This window comes from Lepidochelys kempii, chromosome 19, assembly GCF_965140265.1.
Source record: "Lepidochelys kempii isolate rLepKem1 chromosome 19, rLepKem1.hap2, whole genome shotgun sequence".
In the NCBI taxonomy this organism is placed as follows: domain Eukaryota; kingdom Metazoa; phylum Chordata; order Testudines; family Cheloniidae; genus Lepidochelys; species Lepidochelys kempii.
Window position 1 is genome coordinate 12,978,447 of NC_133274.1, and position 23,390 is coordinate 13,001,836.

The 23,390-nt window shown below is 52.1% G+C and overlaps 1 protein-coding gene across 16 annotated transcripts in view; it reads left to right on the top strand.

The window, feature by feature from the left end:
* The first annotated feature begins 3,266 nt into the window (after positions 1-3,266).
* PTPRU (protein tyrosine phosphatase receptor type U) overlaps positions 3,267-23,390 on the top strand; it is a 320,906-nt gene continuing 300,782 nt past the window's right edge. For 14 of the 16 annotated variants that reach the window (XM_073317468.1, XM_073317470.1, XM_073317476.1 and 11 more), the window contains exon 1: positions 3,267-3,495. In XM_073317468.1, the coding sequence (XP_073173569.1) occupies positions 3,423-3,495 (73 nt within the window). In that variant the 5' untranslated portion in view covers positions 3,267-3,422. Of the gene's footprint in view, positions 3,496-3,687; positions 3,737-5,407; positions 5,560-23,390 lie in introns of those variants that run through there. The other 2 variants (XM_073317483.1, XM_073317484.1) reach the window with 2 other exon arrangements.

Below are 23,390 nucleotides of genomic sequence, written 5' to 3' on the forward strand. Positions count from 1 at the left end.
GACCTATCCTCCCTGAACTTCTCTAATTCTTTTTTGAACCCAGTTATACTTTAGGCCCTTACAACATCCCCTGGCAATAAATTCCACAGGTTGACTGTGCGTTGTGTGAAGTAGTACTTCCTTTTGTTTGTTGTAAACCTGCTGCCTATCTGCGGGCTGAGTGTATGTGGGTGAAACTTTCCAGTGCTGGCTTGTCCCTTTTCAATGATACTTTGTGTATTAACAACCCCAGTGCGAGTGCTCAGAACCAAGTTGCCCCTCCTGGCACTGCTCCTCCCACATGAGAGAGGCGTGCCTATTGCACAGGAAAGGCGGCTGGCCTGAGGACACTGGGATGCATTGGTGTTGCCACTTTGAGCCATGCAGGGAGTGTTGTAAAGTGAGGTAGGCCTGCAGGTGCTCTGTGCTGTAACATGCTGCAGAGCTGTTTCACCCCAATGAGCCCAGTGGGGTCATTCACGTATGTCAGGGTACTCACATATGTAAGTCTTTGCAGGATTGGGACCTAAATCTGTTCCTTGGTAACTGTCCCTATGGAGCAGTCCTGTCCATGTAATGCATCTCCCTTGTGCCCATCACCACAGCATCTGAGCTGCTGTGTTAGTCACCAGACGGCTGAGAAAGTGGAATACACTCGAGCAACAAACATTGGAAAACCTGCTGTTTGGGGCTCAGCCCCAACCCTCCAGCCCTCCCACGCTAGGAGACCCCAAGAGGCAAATTTCCAAAGAGCTCAGGCACTTGGCATTCATAACTGGGGCCCAGCGTCCCAAAGAGCCCCACGGCCAAGGTGTGCTCAATGGGGCGAGCAGCTCTTCCTGACATGCTGGCAGGATAGCCAGTGGCTGGGGAGACTCCTGTTGGCCAAGTCACCAGGTGTAAAGGCTGGTGTGGGGCTGTCTGCAAAAGATGTGTACCCACCCGCACACTGGGGGTGTGTAGTTTGGTTGTTTCTAAACGCACACTCAGAAGAAAGCTCCCTCGTACCCCCTCCATTTGTAAATAACTCTCTGCACAGACCCAATCACCACAAACACATAATTGCTGCATTCACCCACCCTCACAAATATCCGTTCCCTGGCACCCCCATACACTGCCTCTTCTCTCACACACCCCTATTACACACACAGGCCTCCCAAACACTCACAAGCACCCTTTCCACTCACCCACCAGTGCCCTTTTCACAACTGTGTGCAGAAGCCTCGCAGTCCGTTAAAAAATGCCCACAACACAATCCCCCCTCCACTCCCGCACCAAACAGAGCAAGGCACAGCCGTAATGTTACCTGCCTTTTTTTATCTGTTTAATTAGCTAATTTTCCACCCCATTTATCATCAGAGCCTTGGCTCCACAAATGAATCGCAGATTGCACTGACAGCCTGGCGCAAAAAAACCCCTGAATGTTTGGAAAATCATTTTCCTCCATCAAAGGGACCATGGAGGATGTCAGCTCACAATGACTTTGGCATCAGTGCCCACAAATGAGCCAATCTCCCCCACTCCTTGGAGACGGCTTCTTAGCCCTCCCAGGGCTGATTCAGTCAACGTCTTGGTGCTGCCTGAGTTTGAACTAGAGACTGGATCCAGTTTGCTTTCTCCTGCCTCCCTTTTTCTCGAGAAGGGGTAGGGATTTGTTCTTTGTATTTGCCCTTTTGCTTGCTCCTAGTTATCTTGGCTTCCTTGGATCTGCAGTGAATACCAGTCATAGCCACACCAGGGTTTGTTTCATTTCAAGCTCTCTCTTGTCACAATGTTGGCTTGTTTATTACACCTCATGTATCATCTCCCTGAGGCCTCTTCCAGCCCACTCTCTTCGCCCTCCCTTTGATCCAGAGACATATTTCTTCGCTAAGTATTATCAGGATGTATTTCTCCCACCTTCCCGCTCCACTCCCCTTAACTGCACAGCTAGACACTGCACTGGTGCGTGAGGGTCAATGGGCTGAATGGGAGGAAGTGGTAACGCTGCATCGTCTAGAACAAACCCTGCCCCAAGTCTCTGCATTCTTGGCCAAGAAGTTTCAAAGAAATGCCCCATCTGCGACCTCTTACTGAAACCTCATGCCTTGAGCCTGGCATACCGCTGTGCCCATGTAGAACTCAGCGACTTCACAGGAGCCCCATGAGGGCACAGGGGTCTGCCCACATGCTGTCCCTTGCAGGAGCGGGATCTTATTTATTTACGGCAACCCTAACCCTAAGCGCAGAGCTCCTCGGAGGTAGGCTGCAGTAATTTGACCCAGGGAAGCAGACACTAGATGAGACGCTGGGCAAGGCGAGTTCTCTTCCAGGTTCTGCTCCTGACCTGCTGTGTGAGCTTGAGCAGTCTCTAGTTTCCTCTCAGTCTGATCCAGTTAGACTGTAAGCTACTGGGGGTAGGGAGAGTCCGTTGCTATGGGTATAGGCACCACTTGGCCGACGGGTCTGAGCTGGGCCCTCTGTGGCAGACCAACGATATTAGTGCAGTATGTACTGACTGATTGCCATGTCTACCATCCATATACCTATGTCTATGCCCTCCCCATGGAAATGAGTCCCTGTAGGCCTTCCCACACCATAGTACACATGGCGGAGACCTACCAGAAGCTCCCATCCCTGCCAGGACAGGATGTACTTCCCCGGTAGGGAGTGGAACCCCTAACACTTGATCTTAGCCCAACTTGAACATGCAAGTTGCCTGCACTTTGCCAGCTGCCTGCAGCACCAAAGGACGGGAATTCCCACCCGCAGCCTGCCTGGCTGGGTCTGCCCGCAAGACCGGGGGTTGGGATACCAACCCGGTGGGGAGGGTGTTTGCTAAAGCTGCCAGGCCTGGGGATGTTAGAGGACTGAGGTTACAGAGCAGAGTGGCTGGATTCTCTAGGGCAGCGGTTTTCAGCCTGCGGACCCTGCAGGCGGCTGCAGACTCCCTCTAAAGAATCCAAAGTGGGGGTTTTTTTTTTTTTAACCCCAGGAAAGCTGATGCCCAAAGAAATCTGTTCGTCTTTAAGGTGCCACCGGACTCCTCCTTGTTTTTGTGGATACCGACGGACAGGGCGACCCCTCCGATACCAGACTCTGTCTCAGATTCCCCAGCGGGTCCGCATCTCCATTCCAAAGGTTTTAGGGGTCTGCAGGGGGGGTTGAAAACCAGCGGGCTGGGGCTGGCAAAGCGCAGGTGCAGGCCTGGCTCTGGCTCTCCTCGGGCTGCGCTGGCCTTTCTCCTCCAGCAGGGGGCGCCCTCTGCCTTTCCCATCCTGCCTCCGCCCCGCCCCGCCGCTCCGCCCCGACGTCAGCGGGGTGCTCGGCTGGAGGTTCGGTCCCGCTCCGGCTCGTCCGGCTGGAATTGGGGAATGAGGCGCCTCGCCCGGCCACTTCGCTCCGCGAGAGCCCGGGAACCAGCGGGGGCCAGGGCCGGGCTTCCCCGCTGGATCTAATGCACCATGCACAGCGCTCGGGCTTTGATCTTCGTGTTAACCTTCCAGATCTGCTCTCTGGAAACGGAGGCGCCGACAGGTCAGGCTTCAGCCCCGGGTTGCCCCCGCCCCGCCCGGCCCGGGGGTGCGGACGGGACCCCTCCCCGGGAGAGCTGGCTTCCCCTCCCCTCTTTCCTGCACAACTTGTTTCTCTCCCCCCCGCCGCCCCCGTTCCTGGGAACTTGTGGTTTGGAGCCGGGTCTTTCCTCGCGGGGCGAAGCTGGGGATGGAAACGGGCTCGTTTGCCCTGCACCGGACCGGCGGGCTTGGGCGGTGACTCTGTGAGTGGGCTCGGGGCGATTCTCTGGCCGGGCTGTGAAATCGGAGAAGTTTCTTGTTGCAGCGGCTAAAATATTAACCACCGCGTAATGAAGCTGGGGAGAAACTCAAGTTGCGGGGTTTTAACTCCTTGTCCCCCCCCCCCCCCGGCGACCCCAGCTTTTCTCCTACGGGGAGTTCCCCTGGCGGGGCTGATGGTTCGCGGGGCTGGCAGGTATCTGAGATCGGCTTTCTTTCCTCTGGGCGATGTGGTTGCCTTTTTTTTTTTAAAGGAAGAGAAATCCAAAAGCATGGCTCCCCTCCTGTTTGGGTTGGTAGCTTTTGTTATGGTTATTTATGGTGGAGCCGGGCAGCTCCAGGTTTGAAAACAGCTTGCAAGGGAATGCTCGGCTGCTCATCGTCCAACTTGCAAATCCAGGTGCAAAAGTGTTCCGCTTGAGAAGTGGGTTTTGTCTCCCCCCTCCCCCTCCACTTCTTCGGTTTTTAATTATTACCTTCCCAGCAAAAAAGGGTAGCTTCCCCGCCCTCCGGGGTCTTCCTGTCTGTGCTACTTTTGTCCTACCGACTCATAGCGGTGTTGTTAGGGCGGCGTGGGGGGAAAGTTCTCTGGTTATGGGGAGAAAAATGCTGGAGTCTTTATTGCATCGGATTTCAGCCGCTCTCGGGGCCTGGGGTAGGGGGTTCCCGCTGGCTGAACGCAGCGTTATCCCAGGGGGAGAGCCAGGAGCGTGGCTGCTTACAAACGCCAGACGCAGTTCCCAGCAGCTGGGTAACTAGCTGGGCAACTTTCCCCCTTCCTGAGCCTCCTTCGCTGGTGGCCGCGGGAGACACAACATGCCAGACACTTTTTTTTAAAAAAACTAGCCTTGATCAGGAAGAAACAGATGAACTTTGAACCCCAGTTCTGAGAGCAGAGCCACCTCTGAGTTGGGAAGATCAAGTCTGCAAACTGATGTGGCGATGGCAGGGTTTGTGTTTGTACTCTACTGAAGACATGCTCAATAAAGATCCAGGTCCTCTCCTCTCTCCCCTCGCTAGCAGGAAGAAACTGGAAAAAATGAAAGGCCTTTAGCAAAGAAAAGGCACCGAATGGAGTGACGGTGTTGGATTACTGCGCTCTTCTTTTAAATTGCTCATCCCTGTAGCATCTGGGCTGTCCAAATTAACATTTAGTTCACCACAGTTATTTATATTATTATTAATAATCATCATCATCAAATACTCATCTGGCAAAACAAGTTAATTTAAGTTGTTTATTTGAGGTGCTACATTTTTAATGCAGTTTCTCCTGCTGGAAAACTACCCTAAGGGTTTGAGGATCCAGTGCAGGTGTGAAGGTGGGGCAGAGGGATAAACTGGTTTCAGCCAGAAACCCATTTTCTCTGGGATAGGAAAGTCTCCCCATATTTTTCTTTCATTGTTGCATTTATTTAGGAGACTCAGAAACCCCTCCCTTATCCGTACCTGAGCTGGCCGGTTTCCTTTGTGTGACTGCATGTACAGCCTTCGCTATTAGGGGAACCCTGCTAGCTTCTGCTAGTGAAGAGGATAAGGCTGGCGTGTGCAGCCTGTTAGAGGCCAAATCCAGGCATGATAATGCATGTTTGCATGTATAATTGTTCTCAGGGCATCACGAGATGAGGGGGAAACAGTCTCTTAGCTCCTGGCTGCATTTCATTACCCATTGCAACAGAGCGACAGTTATTCCATTTGGAACGCAGAGCTCCGAAATGCTGTTGAGGATGCCAGCTGTATCCTCATCCCCGGCTGTGTCAGTTGAACGAAAGAGCAGGCAAGGTTTGCAATAGAGGTGTGCATTCTGCAGGTAGGTTTATTCTAGCGCAAGCTAGTGATCCTCAACTTTACCTCTGATCCCAGCTAGTTGAAAGGCTGGGGTCTTAGAGGATTTCTGAGTCTCTCTGCTCTGGTCATTCCCGGTCTCTTTTTTTACATCCCCGCCGTTAAGGTGCATTTAGGGGCACTGTGGCAGCACTTGCATAACAAACCTTATTTCTCAGGCAGTTAATAAATGTGCTGTTAAAAGAAGGAAAAGAGATTCTCAGGGCTGAAGCTTCCTGGACAAAGACTCAGCCCAGAGGCAGGCTGTTTAGAAGAGATGAGTTCAATGTAAGTGGGTGCATATACAGTGCACAGACATGCGTTGTATTTGATTGTCTCCCAATTTTGGATGCTTCTGTAACTCCTGAGGAACTTTGTTTTTCTGTCTGAGATTTTGCTGGCCCTTCATTCACATCCTGTGGCTTCAGACACATCTGGCTGGTTTTGGTCACCCTCTGACTCTATGTGTATGTACTTCCCCTCCGTTCCTGTGTACTAACTGTTTTGAATGACCATTGGGCTAGGGTTGGAAGAGGGGATGGTGAGAGGTGGGGTTCGGAGCAGACAGGATCTCTTGCCTGTTGCAGACCCTTCTGGGAAAGGCAGTGGATTTTTTGTTTTGTTTTGTCAATAGATAAGGAAATTTAAATACAAAAATCTCAGTGACCACCCCTCCCCCCAATATTCTGCTGCATCATAGAAATTAGATGAAGAGGACCATTAAGCCCCATGCCTGGCCAGTGCAAGTTTACTTCCTATTGTGTGTTCATCCTGCCTTGTTTTAAACGTCCCTAGATTGGGGCTCCCACCACTCTCCTTCGAGGGCAGTCCACAATAGAGGAGGAGTTACTGTCAGGATGTTTTCCTTCTCTTATATTTAAATTCTCCCTTTCTTGATTCATTCCAGTACTCTTGCATTTACACTCTGTGAACTACTCTGAATAATTCCTCTCCTTCTACTAAAAACAACAAAGAGTCCGGTGGCACCTTAAAGACTAACAGATTTATTTGGGCACAAGCATTCATGGGTAAAAACCCATGAATGCTTGTGCCCAAATAAATCTGTTAGTCTTTAAGGTGCCACCGGACTCTTTGTTGTTTTTGGGCATACAGTCTAACACGGCTACCCCCTGATACTTGTCTCCTTCTTGTGTTTACACCCTTCAAATAGCTGTTGGTTTGTTATAACGTCCCTCCAAACCCAACCCATGGGTGGTACTTTAGAGGAGATGCACTGGCTACATGTGGCAGCAATGTGGGGACATTGGGTAGGTAGGGGATGCAGCACTCAACAGGTTAAAGAACGTGTAGGTGGCACCAAAATGCACCAAATCTGGGGAAGTTCAGGCGGATGCTCTATCTGCAGCCTGCACTGTGGGGCTGATGGCTGTGGAGTTGCTGGATGTAAACGCCCGCTCGGAATGCAGTGATGGTTAAAATACTGCAGTGATCCCATTGTCGGCTTTTGTGCTTTGGGTGGTTACTGTGGAAGACCTGTGTGTTTTTGTTTATACAAGGGCTGGCTCTGTTTGTATCCAAGTTCCAGCTGCATGTATTGTTCTGAGTATCGTGGCCATTACCAGCCCTCCCCCCTTCCTCTTTTCCCACAGCACAACCAGGAAATACAAATTTAGTTAAATCACAGGGCTGTTTTTTTATCCTAAAAGGGGGCAGGGGGAGGCTTGCCAAATTCTAATAGTTCTCAGAGCAAATGGACTGGAGCATAAACCTGCCAGCAGACGGGATTTTACCAGGGAGTGGGGCTCCAGCCAGAGAACAGCTTGTGCTGCACAATTTGGATCTTGTGTGTTTGACTTTAGGGCTCTGCTTCGGCCCTTTACAGAGAAGCCCAAAATCATCCAGATCCTGCAACCATTGCAACATTAAGCTCTGGGCCACCCTCCTGGACCTGATGGCCGGTTTGGGGCCTGGATTTGGATCTGGGATTGGGTTAGGATTTGGACCTACCCTTGCTCCCTGTAGTGTTCGAGGGGGTTAGGAATAGGGTTTCTAGTTGGGGCTCATCCCTGTAGAACAGAATGGTCAGTTGTGTCCTTGCAATGTGCACTGGTTTGTCAGCTTTCTCTCCCCTTTCCCTGTGGTGTGTCTTCCTGGAGGCCTAAGCCCAGAGGGGAGTGGCCTCCGGGGCAATCTGAGCGGGTTCTAATGCCTCCCGCAAGCTTTGGAACAATAACTCTCTCCTAAAGAACCCTGCTGTTAAATTTTTATATACAATTTGCTTGATAGTTTGTCTTTATTGGGATCTAATTAGAATTTTACCAAAGAAGCATTTTTCCCTCCCCTTGGGCCACATTAAAATCAAGAAACGCTGCTGTCTCGGAAATATGTCATTGGGCCCTGCTGGCATGGGAGCGTAAACTCAACCTGCAAGGAAACTGACCTACTCTGGGAGTGGAGGAGGAATAAACAAAACAGGAGGGTTGTGGGGGCGGGGAAGGAGGGGGAATTTCACAACAGTTCAGACACGGCTTCGGCTTTCTTGGGAAATGTTTGTGGGCTTGGAGCGCCGGTTTGGCTTGAATATTAATAGTGTCAGTGAACTTTTCCAGACGTCGTAAGAACGGTGGGTGCTGTAATTAGGAGGCCTGGAGAGATTTCATGTATTAATAATGATCTTCCCAAACTGAGTCTTGAGGACATGGTTTTCTGCACGGCCCTTTTTTACTGGGATTATTTTTAAGGCAGTTAGTCAAATGAGCACAGAATGCCAAGGATCCTGGACAGGGCGAGCTGATGCTGCTAGTCCGGCGGCAGCTCTGTGGCTATTTCCACAAGACGGGTGATGCTGCTCCGCCACGTTGCCAAGGATCAGAGCTCCACAAAGCATCTGAAGGTGGCTGGAGAAATTCCAAGCATAGTAATTTGCTGCTCCTGGATTGTAATTGAAATCTAACTCTTAATTAGTGAGCAATCACAGTTTTTCAGAGGCTCTCCAGGCACTTTATAGGCACTGAGGGCCTGATCCAAAGCCCATTGACATTAAAGGAAAGGCTTGTATTGATTCTGAATGGGCTCTGTGTCAGGTCCCGATGCCAGAGGCATCATGGCCTAAAGGTTTAATAAAGCAGCAGTGGGAATCCAAAGAGCTTGATGATGGTTCTGTCTCTTGGGGTGAGAGAATGTCACTTTGGCCCAGATCCTTAAAGGTATTTAGGCACCTCAGTCCCAATAGTAGTATCAAAATACCTTTGAGGATCTGGACCTTTACCACTCTGTGCCTCAGTTTCCCCATCTTTAAGTCTGGGATGTTCACCCATATGCCACAGGTGCTGTGAGCTCAGTTAATTAATGTTTGCAAAGCACTCAGAAGGGAGTTGATGGGGCTATAGAAGAGCAAAATATTGCTTGGTCTTGCTGCATGGCGGGCTGAGGCAGGTTGTGATCATTACCCTAATTTTACAGATGGAGAAACTGAGATACAGAACGGGGAAGGCTCAGATGCACAAAGAAATTTCGGCATGTAGGTCCCATTGATTCCAATGGGAGTTAGGTGCATAAATACCTTTGGGAATCTGGGCTGAAGTGACTTGCTCAAGGCCTCACACAGCGAATTGGTGGTAGAGGTGGGAATGGGAACCAGGCATCCTGGCCTGGAGCTATTAAACCACGCTGCCTAACAGCGAACACCATATCTGACGTGCAGTGTTCGCCTTTAAAGACAAAGAAACCTGCATGCGGTCCACACACTGGTTAATTGATTTCACCGGTGGCCACTGGCCATAAAATGATGACCTATAATACTGGAGAGCATTACTGTGGATGATGGATCACTGAACCATGAAGTAGCTGGGACTCCCAGCAGCCCTCCCATTGCTCTCTAACAAATGATCAGGGGGTGGAAAGGAAAGGAAAGGAACGTGTCCAGCTTTTGCCGAGGCCCCTGTTGCAAAGAGAGCCATGCTGTGGCTGAGGGGGGGTGGGGGTGGGAAATATCACCGTGAACTTGTCATTGGGATAACTGGCCTGTTATTGTTGTGGGCTTACAGGGCTGCTCTCTGGCTTTCTGCCAGAATCCACTGGTGGGTGTGGAAGAGCTAGGGAGCTGCCTGCACGTACTGCTGCTCCTAGGGATTGATTTTGAGAGGGGCTGAGCACTTTCCACTCATTGCAGGCTGGGCACCTCCCAGGGTGATTATTAGTAGCACCTAGAGGCCTTACATGAGCATCAGGACCACATTGTGCTTGGCCATGTACACACACACACTCTGAGAGTCCCTTCCCTGAAGCGCTTACAATCTGAATAGATGAGACAGACCAAGGAGGGAGAAACTGAGGCACAGAATGTTGAAGTGACTTGCCAAAGGTCACCCAGAAGGTTGGTGGCAGAGCCGGGAACAGACCCCAGGTCTCTCGATTCTCAGTGCAGTGCTCTACACACTGGACCATGCTACCCCTCACCCACAGAGGCATGAAGGACTGGGTCTGTACTGCAACGTCTGGCGGCAGAGAACAGCAAAGCCCAATTAATGCAGCTGGATTGCCTTTTTTCTGTGCAGTGTCTCTTCCTGCCACTATTTCAGGCATTGTTTCAGCGCTCCAGTGTGTGTATGCAGATTTATTTTGCCAGATTACTAAACTCCGATAATCACATCTATAATCCACCACTGCCTGTAATGGGCTCATAAAAGGATAATAATGGGGGATTTACCATTGTTCACAGCGAGACGACAACGTCAGCTCAACACAAGAGGCAGAAAAGGGTTTTTATTATGGACTCTTTGGGGAGTGTAACGTGTGTGTGTGTGTGTACACGCTTCAAATGAAATTGTCCAAAGCCTGGAGGAGGGCAGATCTGCGTATGGCCAGAAGCAGGAAATGCATCTGAATCTGGTTTGATGAAGTGCTGGGTAAATGGATGGCACCGTGTGTGTGCTGGGAAACGGAGAGGAAGTACGGTGAGCCTAGATAATTTCAGACTGGAAAGAGATAAAGGCAAGACATATAGTGCTCCAGTCTAGACATCAGGACTCTGGGCAGGGGGCGGGCTATACCTGGCTCCCGTGTACCCCTGAGTAGTCACTTCCCCTCTTGGTGCATCAGTTTCCCAATCCGTACAATGAAATGAATGGCACTTGCCAGCCTCCGCCAAGTGCTTTCTACAGATGCCGAGCTGCCGTGAAGGTGAAATAGGACCATTCTGATCTTGGTTACGCTGGTGTAAATCCAGAGGAACTTCACTGATGTTAGAGGAATTACTCTGGGCATAGGCACCAACTCTTGGGTGCTCCAGGGCTCCAGCACCCCTGGGAAAAAAAATAGGGGGTGCTCATCACCCCCTGGCCACAGCTATTTGGCAGTGCCACTGATCAGCTGTTTGGTGGCTGGCGGGTTGGTGGGAGCCTCGGGGGAGGGGGTGGAGTTGGGGCGGGGCCTTGGGGCGGACTAAAATGATGTGCCTTATTCCCCTGCTCACTCCCTCAAAATCCTGCTGTGAAGTTGAAGGCTTATTAAGTCCCCTTGTGGGATACATTGGTTTTCTTAAGTTCCCTTGGCTTCCTGCCCCTCAGGGCTCTGCTCCTTGGCTGGCTGGATTGGGATCTCTCCTACCTCTGCCTGTGTAGACGGAGCTGTTCCCCTGTTGGTGTCAGGCTGGTTCTCGCCCTGTGTATTTGGGGCTGGTAAAATTCCAGTCAGTTGCCGTGCAGTGGGGTCTTGGAACTTGCAACACTTGGCAGGCAGAAAAATATCTGCTCTGGAGCTGGCTCTTGACTCTGTTAGAAGTTTTCTTGGCAGGCTCAGCTGGCTGCCCGGATATGACAAGAGGGGCAGATGGAACCAGCTACAGCTGTAAATCCCTCATTAGACGAGGCCTAGAAGCTGCCTCTAGTTAAGGGGCGGAGAAAGGTGACTGGAGCTGCTGCAAATGGCTCCTCTGTAGTGTTCTTCCCGTAGCCTGAGGGCTTCTGCTAGGAAGGGTTATCCTGCTTGCTTAGCGTTCTCGGCGCTGCCATATGGGAGACCTGGATTTGATTACTGGTCCCAGCTTGAGTGATGCTGGGTGGGGTCTGTGGGGGATCAGGAGCGCATCTTTTCTCCCCCGTCTGGGCCTCGCAGCGTGTATCTTGTGTTTTTCGCCAGAGGCTCTCAGAATGCAGGAATCCTCTTGCAGCACCCTGGCAAAGCAGACTGGAGTTCTTCATTACCCCATTTTACAAGTGAGGGAAACTGAGGCCCAGAGGCCTCACTTGGGATTGGAATAAATCTGTGGCAGAGCCAGGAATAGAACCCAGGAGACCTACATCCTCAGTCTGTCCTCTCTAAACACTAGAAGACTCTACTCCTTCCCCAGAGCTGGGAATAGAACCCAGGCATCCTGACTCCCATTCCCCCAGCTCCTTCCCTTCAGAGCACATTGTAATTCTTGCTATTCATTAAAATTTTACAGTGACTAAACTGTCTACAAAAATTTGTATTGTGTTTAGGACAGAAAGTGCCCATGGAGAGACCTTCGGAAGGGGATTGTAAAACTGGGGAGATTAATTTTTAATTCAAAGGGACTCTCCAGTGAGCCCCTCCAGTCTGGTAAGGAGCATTGTTCATTGACTCGAAAGGACAGTGGTGGCTGTGATGGGGGTTTAAGGAGGAAGAAAACTGATTCAAGTGTAGCTTAGAATCAAAAGTAGTAAGGTAGTAGACTTTAAACCTGCCTTGGATTTTGGGCAGGCATTGGATTAGTACCATAAGATCTGCTCAGTTGGGGCCACTTGCAGTGCATCATATGATTGATTGCTCCTCTCCTTTCTTTGGTGATTTGAGCAGCAGAGACATAGTTAACAGTGTGGACCTTTTAAATTGGCATCATTATGTTTCAGAGTCAATGCTCCACTGCATGAATAGGAGCACCTTCCACCCTTCTCGGGGCTCTTGTCTGAGGCTGTCTGCAGGTACGGGCAGATCTGGAAATACACCTTTACAGCCTTAAGGGGCAGAGACGTATGTTTTCTTTAAGTGAAAGCTTAGCTGCTGGAGTGCAAGGAGGCAGCCTGTAGGAGCAATGCACTGGATCGCTGAACCACTGCAAACTGCCCTCTGACTCAGCCCTTGCATTAGGGAACTGGTAAAGGCAATCGCACCTCTGGTCAGCCAGTTTGTGTGCCTGCGATCCAAACCTCTGCTCAGGGTAGGGGAGAACATGCCCTTATGGAGGGCTGCATAGCGCCAATCATTTGCTTTTCTGCTCCCTAGCCGGTGGGTCGGCGGAGAGGGCAGGAATGGAAGCCTGAAATGAAGCCTAAACTCAGCCATTTAGACGCGGTGGGCTGGTTTCTGGTCTCGGCTGGTCGGTGTAACTGCGGAGTCACCCCATGAGTTTCAGGAGGGTTATTCTGGATTTTCACAGGATGGAATGAGATCAGAAGCTGCCCCTTGGCTAGCAGCTGCCAGGCAGGGTCGGTGAGCTCTAGAGACTGTTTGCAGAGAACGTACCATGCTGCAGTGGCAGTTGGAACTTGGAGGCAGCAGGTGTCCTGTGCAGGGTTATAATTGCATGGCGCTTTCCCCCGCCCCCTGTTGTGCTATGGTTCGTATAAAAACATAAACCCAGCCAAAGGTTGCAAATCTCTCATTCTCCTGAATAGCTTTGATAGATCCCCTGAAACTTCATTGATCGCCAAATAAGAAATACAGTGGTTGTTAAAGTGTCCCTCCTCCCTGCGCTCCCAGTGTTTTGCATTACCAGCCCGGGTGCTCTTTTGACAGCTGAATTGTTTGTACTCTAACAGTCTCCAGGCACACGGTAATGCAGCGGGCCTGTCAGCTGCTGGAGTTGAACAATACGCTCCTGGCATAATTACCCAGAAGCCGTTCACACTTGGATTTGACTGCATTAGCTGCAATTAGCAAATACAATATTTTGGTTTGTAGCTTTCATTGACAAATAGATCTCCTCCCTCCCCCGCCCCCATCCCAAACTTTCCTGTGCATTGTCCTCTGCTTATGTTGCCTGCTGGCTGCCCCTGAGCACGCAGGAGCTGTTCCTGGACTAATTCTGCAGTGTGTGGGACTAGTGGTTAGAGGTCCCGGGGGTGGGGAAGGGGCTCTGATACTGGGCACCAATACAGCAACTTAGATAACACAAACGTCTCTCATCCCAGCTCTGAGTGAGTGTTGTTTCCTCTGGTCATTAGGAGGACTGGGAACTAGGGGTCGGGTTCTTTTCCTGAGTCTGCCACTGACCTGTTGTGTAACCTTTGGCAAGTCGCTTCAACGCTCTGGACCTCTTTCCCCTCCCACTCGCATGTAGACTTAAAGCTCTTCAGGGCAGGGGCTGTCTCTCGTAGTGTATACATACGGTACTTAGTACAGTGGGGCCCCTGTCTTGGTTGAAGCCTCTAGGCACTATTGTGATAGAACCATACGTGATCATTCGTATCCAGCCGGTGTTTGTGTGTGTTCTAGGGGGGCGCCCCTGGCTCAGAGCTGCTGTTGCAGGGTCTATTCACTCCCTTTGCCGGCGTCTCCCTTGCCACTTGCGTGTATCAAGTCCTTGACTTGTGTGCATGTGTTTGAGCATCAGGCCCTTGCTGTGGGGCCTGTAGGAAAGGACCAGTCTGGCAGCTGCCGCTTGAGTGTTCTGGCCCCTTCGATAGCACTAGCGTTGTTTGGGGCCCAGAGTGCATAGGTTACTGTGGCCCCCCAAGCCAGCTGGGCCCCCTCGCTGTGCTGGGGCAGCTCTATTGTCTGGGCTAAGTGAGTGGGAAACGCCCAGCAAACACATTCCCTTTGTCAGGCCCAGCTCTGGGATTGGGATCAGAAAGTTTCTGTTTGGCTCTGACCTGCCCCCGACACGCCTTCCCAACCGTCACCCGCAGGGTCTTCATCAGAGCGCCGGAGCGTGAAAGCTGATCCCGAAGCAAGCTGCAGCAGTGACCGCTTGGGGGAGGAGAGATGGGGCTGGATCGGGACCTTCCCCAAGTAGGGCTCCGGATCCCAAGCTGGCAGCCCTGTCTCAACATAGAGCGTTTGGGATGGGCACCATGCTAGCAGCCCTCCGGTGCTGGGAACAGATCCCAGCTCTGGGTTATTTAGGGGGCAGCTGTGCCTTCAGATGCAGGTGGGCCAAAGTCAGCAACTTCTGTGCTCTCTGTCTCCAGGGCTGGGCCCCCTGGCTTTGTAAATCCTAAATTCAAAGCTCTCTCCCCTGCCCCCCAGGCTTGTGAGGCTGGCAAGCCCCTAGCTAGTGATCTCCACTGCCACGTCCCCAGCCATGGTGCAAGGCCAGCACTGCCCATCTGGGGGATGTCCCTGAAAATGACAACAAGCAGCAATAAAGTCTTGAGTGAGTCCAGCACGGGGCAGGGACTGTGGCTTTATGGCCCCGCAAAAGAGAGGTGTGTTTATGATGAGAGAGCAATCACAATGTGACATCCTTGTGGAGACAAGGCGCCGGGTGGCTGTGGCTAGCCAAGATCAAACTTGTCCCACTAGTTGTAAGGAGAGTGGTCAGTTTGGATGAGCTATTACCAGCAGGAGAGTGAGTTTGTGTGTGTGTGTGTGTGTGGCGGGGGGGGATGAGAAGGCCCACCTTGATTATCATACACATTGTAAAGAGAGTGGTCACTTTGGATAGGCTATTACCAGCAGGAGAGTGGGATGGGAGGAGGTATTGTTTCATGGTCTGTGTATAATGTCTTCTGCAGTTTCCACAGTATGCATCCGATGAAGTGAGCTGTAGCTCACGAAAGCTTATGCTCAGATAAATTGGTTAGTCTCTAAGGTGCCACAAGTACTCCTTTTCTTTTTGCGAATACAGACTAACAACTAGTTTCAGAGTAACAGCTGTATCAGCTAGTTACCTCCTGGTGAAAACGACTTGGGCCCCCTCTCTGGTCAGACTCTACAGCACGCTAGTGATCTCGGTGTATGAATGTGCAAAGATGTAGCCGTGAGTCCGTGCAGCGCCCAGGGCAATCTCTCTTAGGGCTTTCCATGTTACTGTGATCCAGACAATAATGAAACTGGCTTAGGTTTGGAGACCTGTGCCCGCTTTGCACCCAGCCAGGCACCAAGATGCTTGCCTGTCCTGTAGGGAGCGCCCCCCCTAGATCCCAGAGCGAGGCTCTGCCGCAAGGAGGTGTTTTCACACTCCCTAAAACCCCCCTTGGGTTCCGGTCTTTAACCGGGTCACACTCGTTGTGATCCGCTCTGCAATTAGTCACCGTGTTCTCTGCCTGGCTGGGGAAGGGTTAACCCCACCAGGTCTGCCGCTCGCCCCAGGACGCCGCCAGGCATGTAACACGTTCATGTGCGCTGTATTTTCTGAACAGCCTGGTTCAGGCTCCATTTCTTCACCTGGTTTTTGGGGTAAGGGAGGGGGCTTTTATTTTTTTTCTCCCTCTTTTACATGGCTTTAAAAGCTCTGCATGTTCTGCTTCTCTCATACTGGCCGCAGGGTCATCTCCTTGCCTGACAGCTCTTCAGACCAGGAGTCTGGGACTGGCCACGGGCTGAACGTGTCAGTGTAGGGTGGATCTGGGGGTTCGTCCACACGATTGATTGAATGATTGGGTTCTGGTTCCTGCTGCCAATATCCTCTGTCTGACTCCCTCCCCTAATGTCTCCTGCCTTGGGTCTACCTCCTGTGGGCTCCCTCTGGTGTATTCCACCCTTCCCTCTGCCAGGAAGATGATGAGGGTGCGCTGGGTCATGTTGTCACTTTCCGACGTGTGTTCTGCAGCTGCAGACGGGGGGGCAGGATTGCCTGGGCTGGCCATGGCTGTTTGCCCAGGGGCTGCCAGGGTCTTCCACTGTGGACATGCTGGGGCCTTCTGATCCTTCCTCCTGCCAGGGTTTGAGCTAGTTTGGGTTCAGTCTCCCCTCTCCCTTGTGTCCCCCCAACTTCTCCAAAGCTCCCATTAGCTTCCTCCCTTCCACCCTCTTCCTCCTCATCGCTGCTGATCCCAGCTCTGGCGCTGTGGCCCGAGAGGGCATTGTGTGGAAGGCAGATTGAACTGTTGGCGTCCAGGGGTGTTTGGTTTGCCCAGTGTAAAGAGAGGGGCTCTTGGTTCACACTGTTCCTTTCCTGTCTGGTGGTGCTTAGGTTGGGGCAGATTCTCTGGCCACCTCCTGGCCTGCAGGGATATTTTTTTTCCAGGGCTTGATCTTGCTGCCCTACCTGCCATGAACAGTGGGTCTCCCACCTGAGGAAGGACAGCAGATTCTGGGCCTCGGAGCATCCCGCGGGAGCCTGGGAGTGCCCCATTGCATTGGAGACTAATCCTGGAGACTGGGGCAGCTGTTGCCAGGTGCTGTCCCCCAGGCCTCAACCTCTGCTTGTCTCCTGGCATCCGAAGCGTCACTAATGCCCAGGGATTTGCATCTTGTAGCGTTTTCCCCTCAACTGCCTCTTAGACCTGCGAGGGGAGCTTTCATCGCAAACAAGCCCTTGTCCCGGAGGGCCAGGCACTTAAAATCGGAAGCGACCGAATGTAATGCACAAAGGCTAGGCCTGGCTTGGCATGGGAGGTCCCTGCGTGAGGCTTGCTGCAAACTGGCCTGAAGGCTTTCTGGGTCAGATCCAGTGTCCCCAAACTGGAGAGCTTTGCTCCTGAACTCGGAGGACTCTATCCTACAGGCTGGGGCACGTTGATGGGGAGATGGGGCTCGGAGGGGGGAGATAGGAATTTGGATCCATTCCCCTAGTGGTATCCAAGTCAGCAGTTTGCAGCTGTAACAGGGAGAGCACCAGGGCTGTGTGGGGTGGAGGTTAACCGGGGTCCAGAGCTGGAGATGCGGCTCTAACTCGTTACCAGGCCTGTGGTGCTAAGGGCAGGGCTGCTGGGATGACGCACTGAGGTTTCCTCGCTGAATTCAGTGCCCAACAACGGTGCTGCTTTGACGGTCCTGGAGAACCAAGTCTTCTCTCCTCTGGACTTTACCATCGCCCTCCCTAGCAACGAACAAGCTGGCCGCTGGCCTGTGCTGCATGGGCCGGGAGTTCAGAAGTGCTGGACATCCAGGATGCTAATTGGAGTCTCTGGGAGCTGTAAAGTCAGGCCCTCTATCTATATATGGCCCTCATCACTGGAGTACGTATGGAACTCCCAGATGCTAATTAACTTCTCACAGCCTCCCCTGTGAGATAGGGAAGGGTTAATACTCTCAGCAGATGGGGTGCAGAGTACAGGCATGCAGCGAGTCTGTGGTGGAAGCAGGAATTGAATCTAGATCTCCTGGGTCCCAGTCCAGTGTTCGACCCTGCTGTTGCCTGTGGGGTTAAGTTTCCACCAAGTTGCCCTGCCAGTGTTCTGGACAGTCCCCACTGGGAGACAGAAGTGGTGTTGGATCAGTCCCTCTCTCTGGAGAGCCGGTTGGGGTGGCGATTGTCCTGCTAGCTGGGAATTGGGCTGAGACCCACCAACCTCGCTGTACCCATGTTAGCAGCCAGGACAAGAAGAGATCTGGTTTTTATTGCTACTCTGGGCTGAGTGTTAGATGGGAATTTCTGACGGAGAAAGACCTGTGTAGAACTGGAGCGGACGGGCCGCCTAGCCCTGTCGTTTCTCGGGATGCTGAGGTCAGAAACTCAAACTCTTTATATGTGCCACCGTCCATGAGACACGTGCTGCCACCCAGGTGATCTTATAAGGCAAACACCTGTCCCTTAATTAGCCCCAGACCATGGGGGTAGTGCTTAACTCTTTGAATGCCAGGTTCTAAGAAGCCTCTGGATTTTTAGTCTGATGCCTCTAATTCCCCAGCAGGGTGCCATCTGGCCCTTGCTCTGCGTGACATCAGTGCAGCGTGCTGTGAAAGGGTTAAATCACAGCTGCCAAATGTGTAGTTTATGGGATAACCTCTGCTTTGTAGGTGAAATACCAGGCGGTTATGGAACCACCTCTGTAGAACCGGAGCAGCCCAGCCCTGCTGTCTGGCTGCTTGCCCTCCATAAATAGGCTTTTTAATAATCCATTATTAACACACGCTATAATTGTCTTATTAAATGCATCTGAGAACCTTTTAATTATCACTTGATTAAATGTCAGGTTCCAGACCTGCCTTTTTGATGGGCCCTGACATTTGCTTTGTAGCTCTCTGGTCAACGTTTGAATTTGCTCCCGTGTTCTGATACTTAGTGGTGCTGCCAGTCTGGCCTTGGGGCCTCTCCAGCTTTCCGAGTCCTTGTTCTGTCCGGGTGCTCTCAGGAGTAGCCATCGCCATGGGATGGGAGCACCTCATGAGCATTCGAGAGTTAAGCTGCAATGTTATCCCTGTGTAACGGATGGGGAAACTGAGGCACGAGGAGAGTCCATGTCTTGCCCAGGAACTCTCAGTGAATCAGTGGCAGAGCAGGCAACTGAGTCCCAGCCCGTTCCCGCCCTGCCAGTTCTAGCTGCTGATCAGTGTGTTACGTGCTGCTAGCCACTGATCCTGCTGAGATTGCAGCAGCAGCAGCCCCTACTGGGACCCTAAAAGGAACGTGCCAGCTGTTGGCAGGATTTCAATTTGAGGTGTGCTCGGGCGTAGAGATAATGACGGGCAGCGAGGCTGGGGGCAGATGCCCAAGGCAGCCTGCTGTGCGGGAAGGCAGCATGGAGTAATGCTGGGGGGCAATCGTCCCCCTCAGTAACTACTGTGTTCTGCTCCTCTCCTTCCGGGATTCCGTTTCCTGGGTTCCAGAAGGCACGCTGGGGCGATCTACACTGGCTTGTCCAAGCGCAGGTGTGTTTGCAGGGCTTTCCCATGGGCCAGTCCTTGCCATTTGAGGGGAGCATTTATGGCCTTCCTGGCCAATACTTTATTCTTACTTAAAAGGGGATGCCACCGATGTTGATGTGTCTAGTGATGGGCATTTCTGTGGCATGGGTGCCTTATCATGGAGGTAATAGCATAAGGGTCTGTTCACATCCGGCCCATGTAGTAACTGGTCCCCTCATTGGCATCCTTAAGGAACAAATGGGATATTAAGCAGGAAACTCATTCTTGCCTCTGGAGGCGATCTCTCCAGGCCATGGCTTGGGTCTTATGTGGAGGAAGCATATGCGGTTGCTACTTGTTGTGTAGTTCAACCCTCCAGCGCAGTGGTTCTCAAACTTTTTTTTCCCGGACCACTTGAAAATTGCTGAGAGTCCACTTAATGATCTCTCCAAATGTTGTTTGTACCGTTAGCTAACTATTGTAAAGCGCTTTGGATAAAAGCGCGTTATAAAAAAAAGGTAATAATAATAATTAATGTTGTTTTTGTTCTACAAATAAAAGCATACAACTCATATTTTAATATCAGTAGTCTTACCTTTCTAATGCTCTTACCTTCCTAATGCGATGGATGTGCCCTTTCTCCCCTGCTGCGGCAGCCCCTGAGCTGGGGCTGGGAAGAAGGTGGGGGGGGGGGGGGGGGCTCTCTCCAGCAGCCGCAGCCCTGGAGCCTGGGAAAGTCGCCTCTTTTTCTGGCCACCGCAGCCCTGCACGTCCCAAATTTCCCCCCATCCCCTCTTCTCACTCCACTGCCCCTTCCCACCTACCTCCTATTCCCCCCAAGGTCACCACCTCACCTTATATGTGCATCTTCTCCAGGTCCAGGCACCTAATTAGTGGAGCCATGCCTGTGTGGCTCCACTAATTAGGGGGATGGCCCTTCGTTCTCGTGTGTGCGGCCGTCCAGGCGTGCACCTTAGAGGGAACTATCTGCGGACCACCTGAACGGAGCTCGGTCCGCCGGCCACAGTTTGAGAACCTCTGCTCTGTAGCTCTCCTTCCACCAGCCTACAATTCGTAAAGGACTGTGAATAGCACCTTCTTCTGGCTGTGCCTGTTATGGCAGGAGGTCGCCATATTGGCGGTCCTGGGAGCCCCATGCCGGAGGTTTTTAACCAGTTTCCATCTGGCTGCATATTCGTGCTTCCCAACCTGCGGTTGAATTTGGGACCCAAGGGAAAACAGTGGCACATCCAGCTTAAAATGACTTGGGGATTAATTTCCTTTGCATACATCTATTCCAGCGCCATGACAACTGGGGATAATAAAAGTAAGAGATCAACGCCCAGCTTGTGTGGGTTGGGAAGAGATTTGCATCTCGAGGGAGGGCCGGTCATAGTAATTAAGGACAGCTGGGAGGTTCCTCAGGTCTGGCTTTTATATGCAGAATTAAGTCAACGGAAGAGCTACCCTGGTTAATATTTAAAACACGGTTTACAGTTTATGAAGCAGCTTCCCTCCCTGGTACTAGGGAACGTGTCTTTCACAGCCTGCACCCTTTGCAGGCTCGAAATTGAGGGGGTGCAGTGTTGGTTCTTCTGTTAGCGAGTCTGAGAGCTGCTTAATTCTACTGCTGCCTCCTCCAGTCAGGCAAGTGGCGTAGCATGGTCAGCACGAGGTCTGTTGCAGCGATCTCTAGCTCAGACCGATGGTACGTCTGGCACAGCCTTCTGCCTTTGCAGCATGTGCCTCCGAGGAGGGCGTGCAGCCATGGTCATCTTCCTGCTTGGGCAATGCTGAATGGTCTCTGCAGACAGGTGCTGATCGGCTCGTGCTCTGGAGCATGGGGATTGATGGCCCTTGTACTTTTTATCCTAACTCTGATCACGGCAGATGCTGTTCTTAGTCCTACATGTGTTTGATCTTTGGTTTTGAAATTTACTAAGGTGTTTGCTGCCATCATATCCTGTGGCAATGAGTTCCCCAGGTGAGCCTGGAGAGAAGTATTTCCATCTCAGATGATGATGGCCGGAGTCAGCAGGGGCGGAAGCGACCCCCCCCCCCCCAGATCTGAAAGCCTTTGGGACTCTTCTAAATCTCAGCTTTCCATATGAGCTAAGTGGCTTGGGGCTCCTTTTGCACTGTATCCAGGGCTGCTATAGTTGGAAGGGCAAAAAGGCCAGGCTGTTGTTTCGGTCTTTGCATCCATCAGGACATGATCTCCTGGTACTTTTAGCCTATTTCCCATGGACTTGACTGGTTCAGATACTAGAGAAACAGGCAGACTTCAGAGCACTTCTCCCAACCAAATCACCATCCCTCCCCTGCCACCCACCCACACCCCATTGCTAACGCACATGGCACTTATCCGTAGTGTGTGGTGACTCTGTGGTATTGTTATTTCTGCTACTCTAGCATGGTCTGTGAGTCCACTGTTGGGCTGTCTGGACCCCTTGTGGTCTCAGGGCTCTGGCCTGGGGTTTTGTTTAACAATATTAATGGCAGAGCTCTGTCTGTAACGCTTGGGAGTGCTGTCCCCATGGTACTGTTCTGGTGATATTAAACAGCCTCCCGTCAATGGCATTTCCCAATAACCTCTCTGGTCTCCCAGGTTTGGTTCCCTACCACGTTGCTGCCCCAGGTGTGTACATGTGCCGTGTTAGTGGGGAAGGTTGTGGCTGGCTCCGTGTCCAGGCTCTGGCCAGGGTAGCGCAGTGTTGCTCACAGCAGTGTTTGCACAGAGCTGGTGTGAACACTGGGATACCGTTCTGTTTTCCAATTTGCCTAAATGTTGGGAATAGCGCAAGGGGCAGGGGGATCGGGTCCAAACTTCGACCCTGACCCTGATTCCCAACGGCCTGCACGTTGGACTGTGCCTGGGCGGGATTTGTGGGGTGTGCGTGAGTCTCTCTTGTACCATCTCCTCCAAACCACCCTGGGCCACGTGCTCTGTCTAGCTGGACCTAGGCATGTGTACTGTGTTTTTCAGTGCAGTGGCAATGCTCCCTGTCCTAGTGCAAAGGCCGGGCAAAGCTTAGATTGGGATGGTTCCCCGAGGGGAAGCGTTGGGTGAGAGGATCCGGGGTACCAATAAAGGCAGTGAGACGGATGTTCCTCGTTCCAACACTCCCACCCGATGTGTGAATTTCAGGCGCTTTTAGGCAGAGCGACCGCTCAGGTGCGGGGATGTTGAATATTTTTAGCCTGGTGGGTGACGCACAAAGCCAGCGAGTTGCTATAATTGGTTCTCCAAAATGTGTTGCAACATCCTGAGAGCACACATCCTTTGTTTCCTGGGGAGAGGGCTGAGCAAGGGGTCACCGCAGCGATGAGTCTGTGTCTGGATCTCTGATCACAGGGTGATTCGGGTGAGGGTCGGAATGGATTCGCCGCAAAGCCTGCTGGGGAGGGGAGGCGAGATGGTGCCGTGGCGACGGGGCTGGGTGGGTGGTACTGAAGCGGGGGCTGGGGGGGATCCTGATTCAGTCTGGGGGGGCTCCTGTGCTGGTAGATGGGCAGTGCATCTGAATTACCGGATTAGTGCTGCAGGGACTCTGGGGGCTAGCAGTGGGGACAGCACCTCTGAATCCAGCCCAGCAGAAGCCATTGAAAGCTGTTGATGGCCCTTTGGTGATGTTAGGAAACTAATTTGGGTCTTGTTCGGTCCAGCTCGTAGCAGGGCAGGTGTCCAGATCGCTGCTGGTGCAGGTCGGCGAAGCCCCAAAGACTGATCAGACCCTGCAGAGTGGCCTTCCTTCTCCATGTCCGGGCAGAGCCGTGACGGTGCTGGAGGAAGCTTGCTCTGGGGGTGCCGTACCCACTCTGTGGCTACATGGGGGACTCTCTCTCATACACACTCCTTGTTTGCGTGGAAGGTGCAGCAAGTGTCTGTGATGTAATGGACTGAGTGAGTGCATCTCTGCGTGGACTGGTTGGTCCGTGCCTGACGTGCTTTCCTTCGATGGGTGCTACTGCTCCAGTAGCTTAGGTCGTAAAGAGAGACCTGTGGATCCGTGGAAAGCAGTGCTAGATCCTGCCACAACCTACAGGGAAATGCTGCAGACAGGGACGTAAGCGGCGTGTGGATCCCAGGGTGCTTGGAGAATGGGACCTGAACTCCCCTGTAATCCGCACAGGGGGAAAGAGGGTGTGGGTTAAATCGAG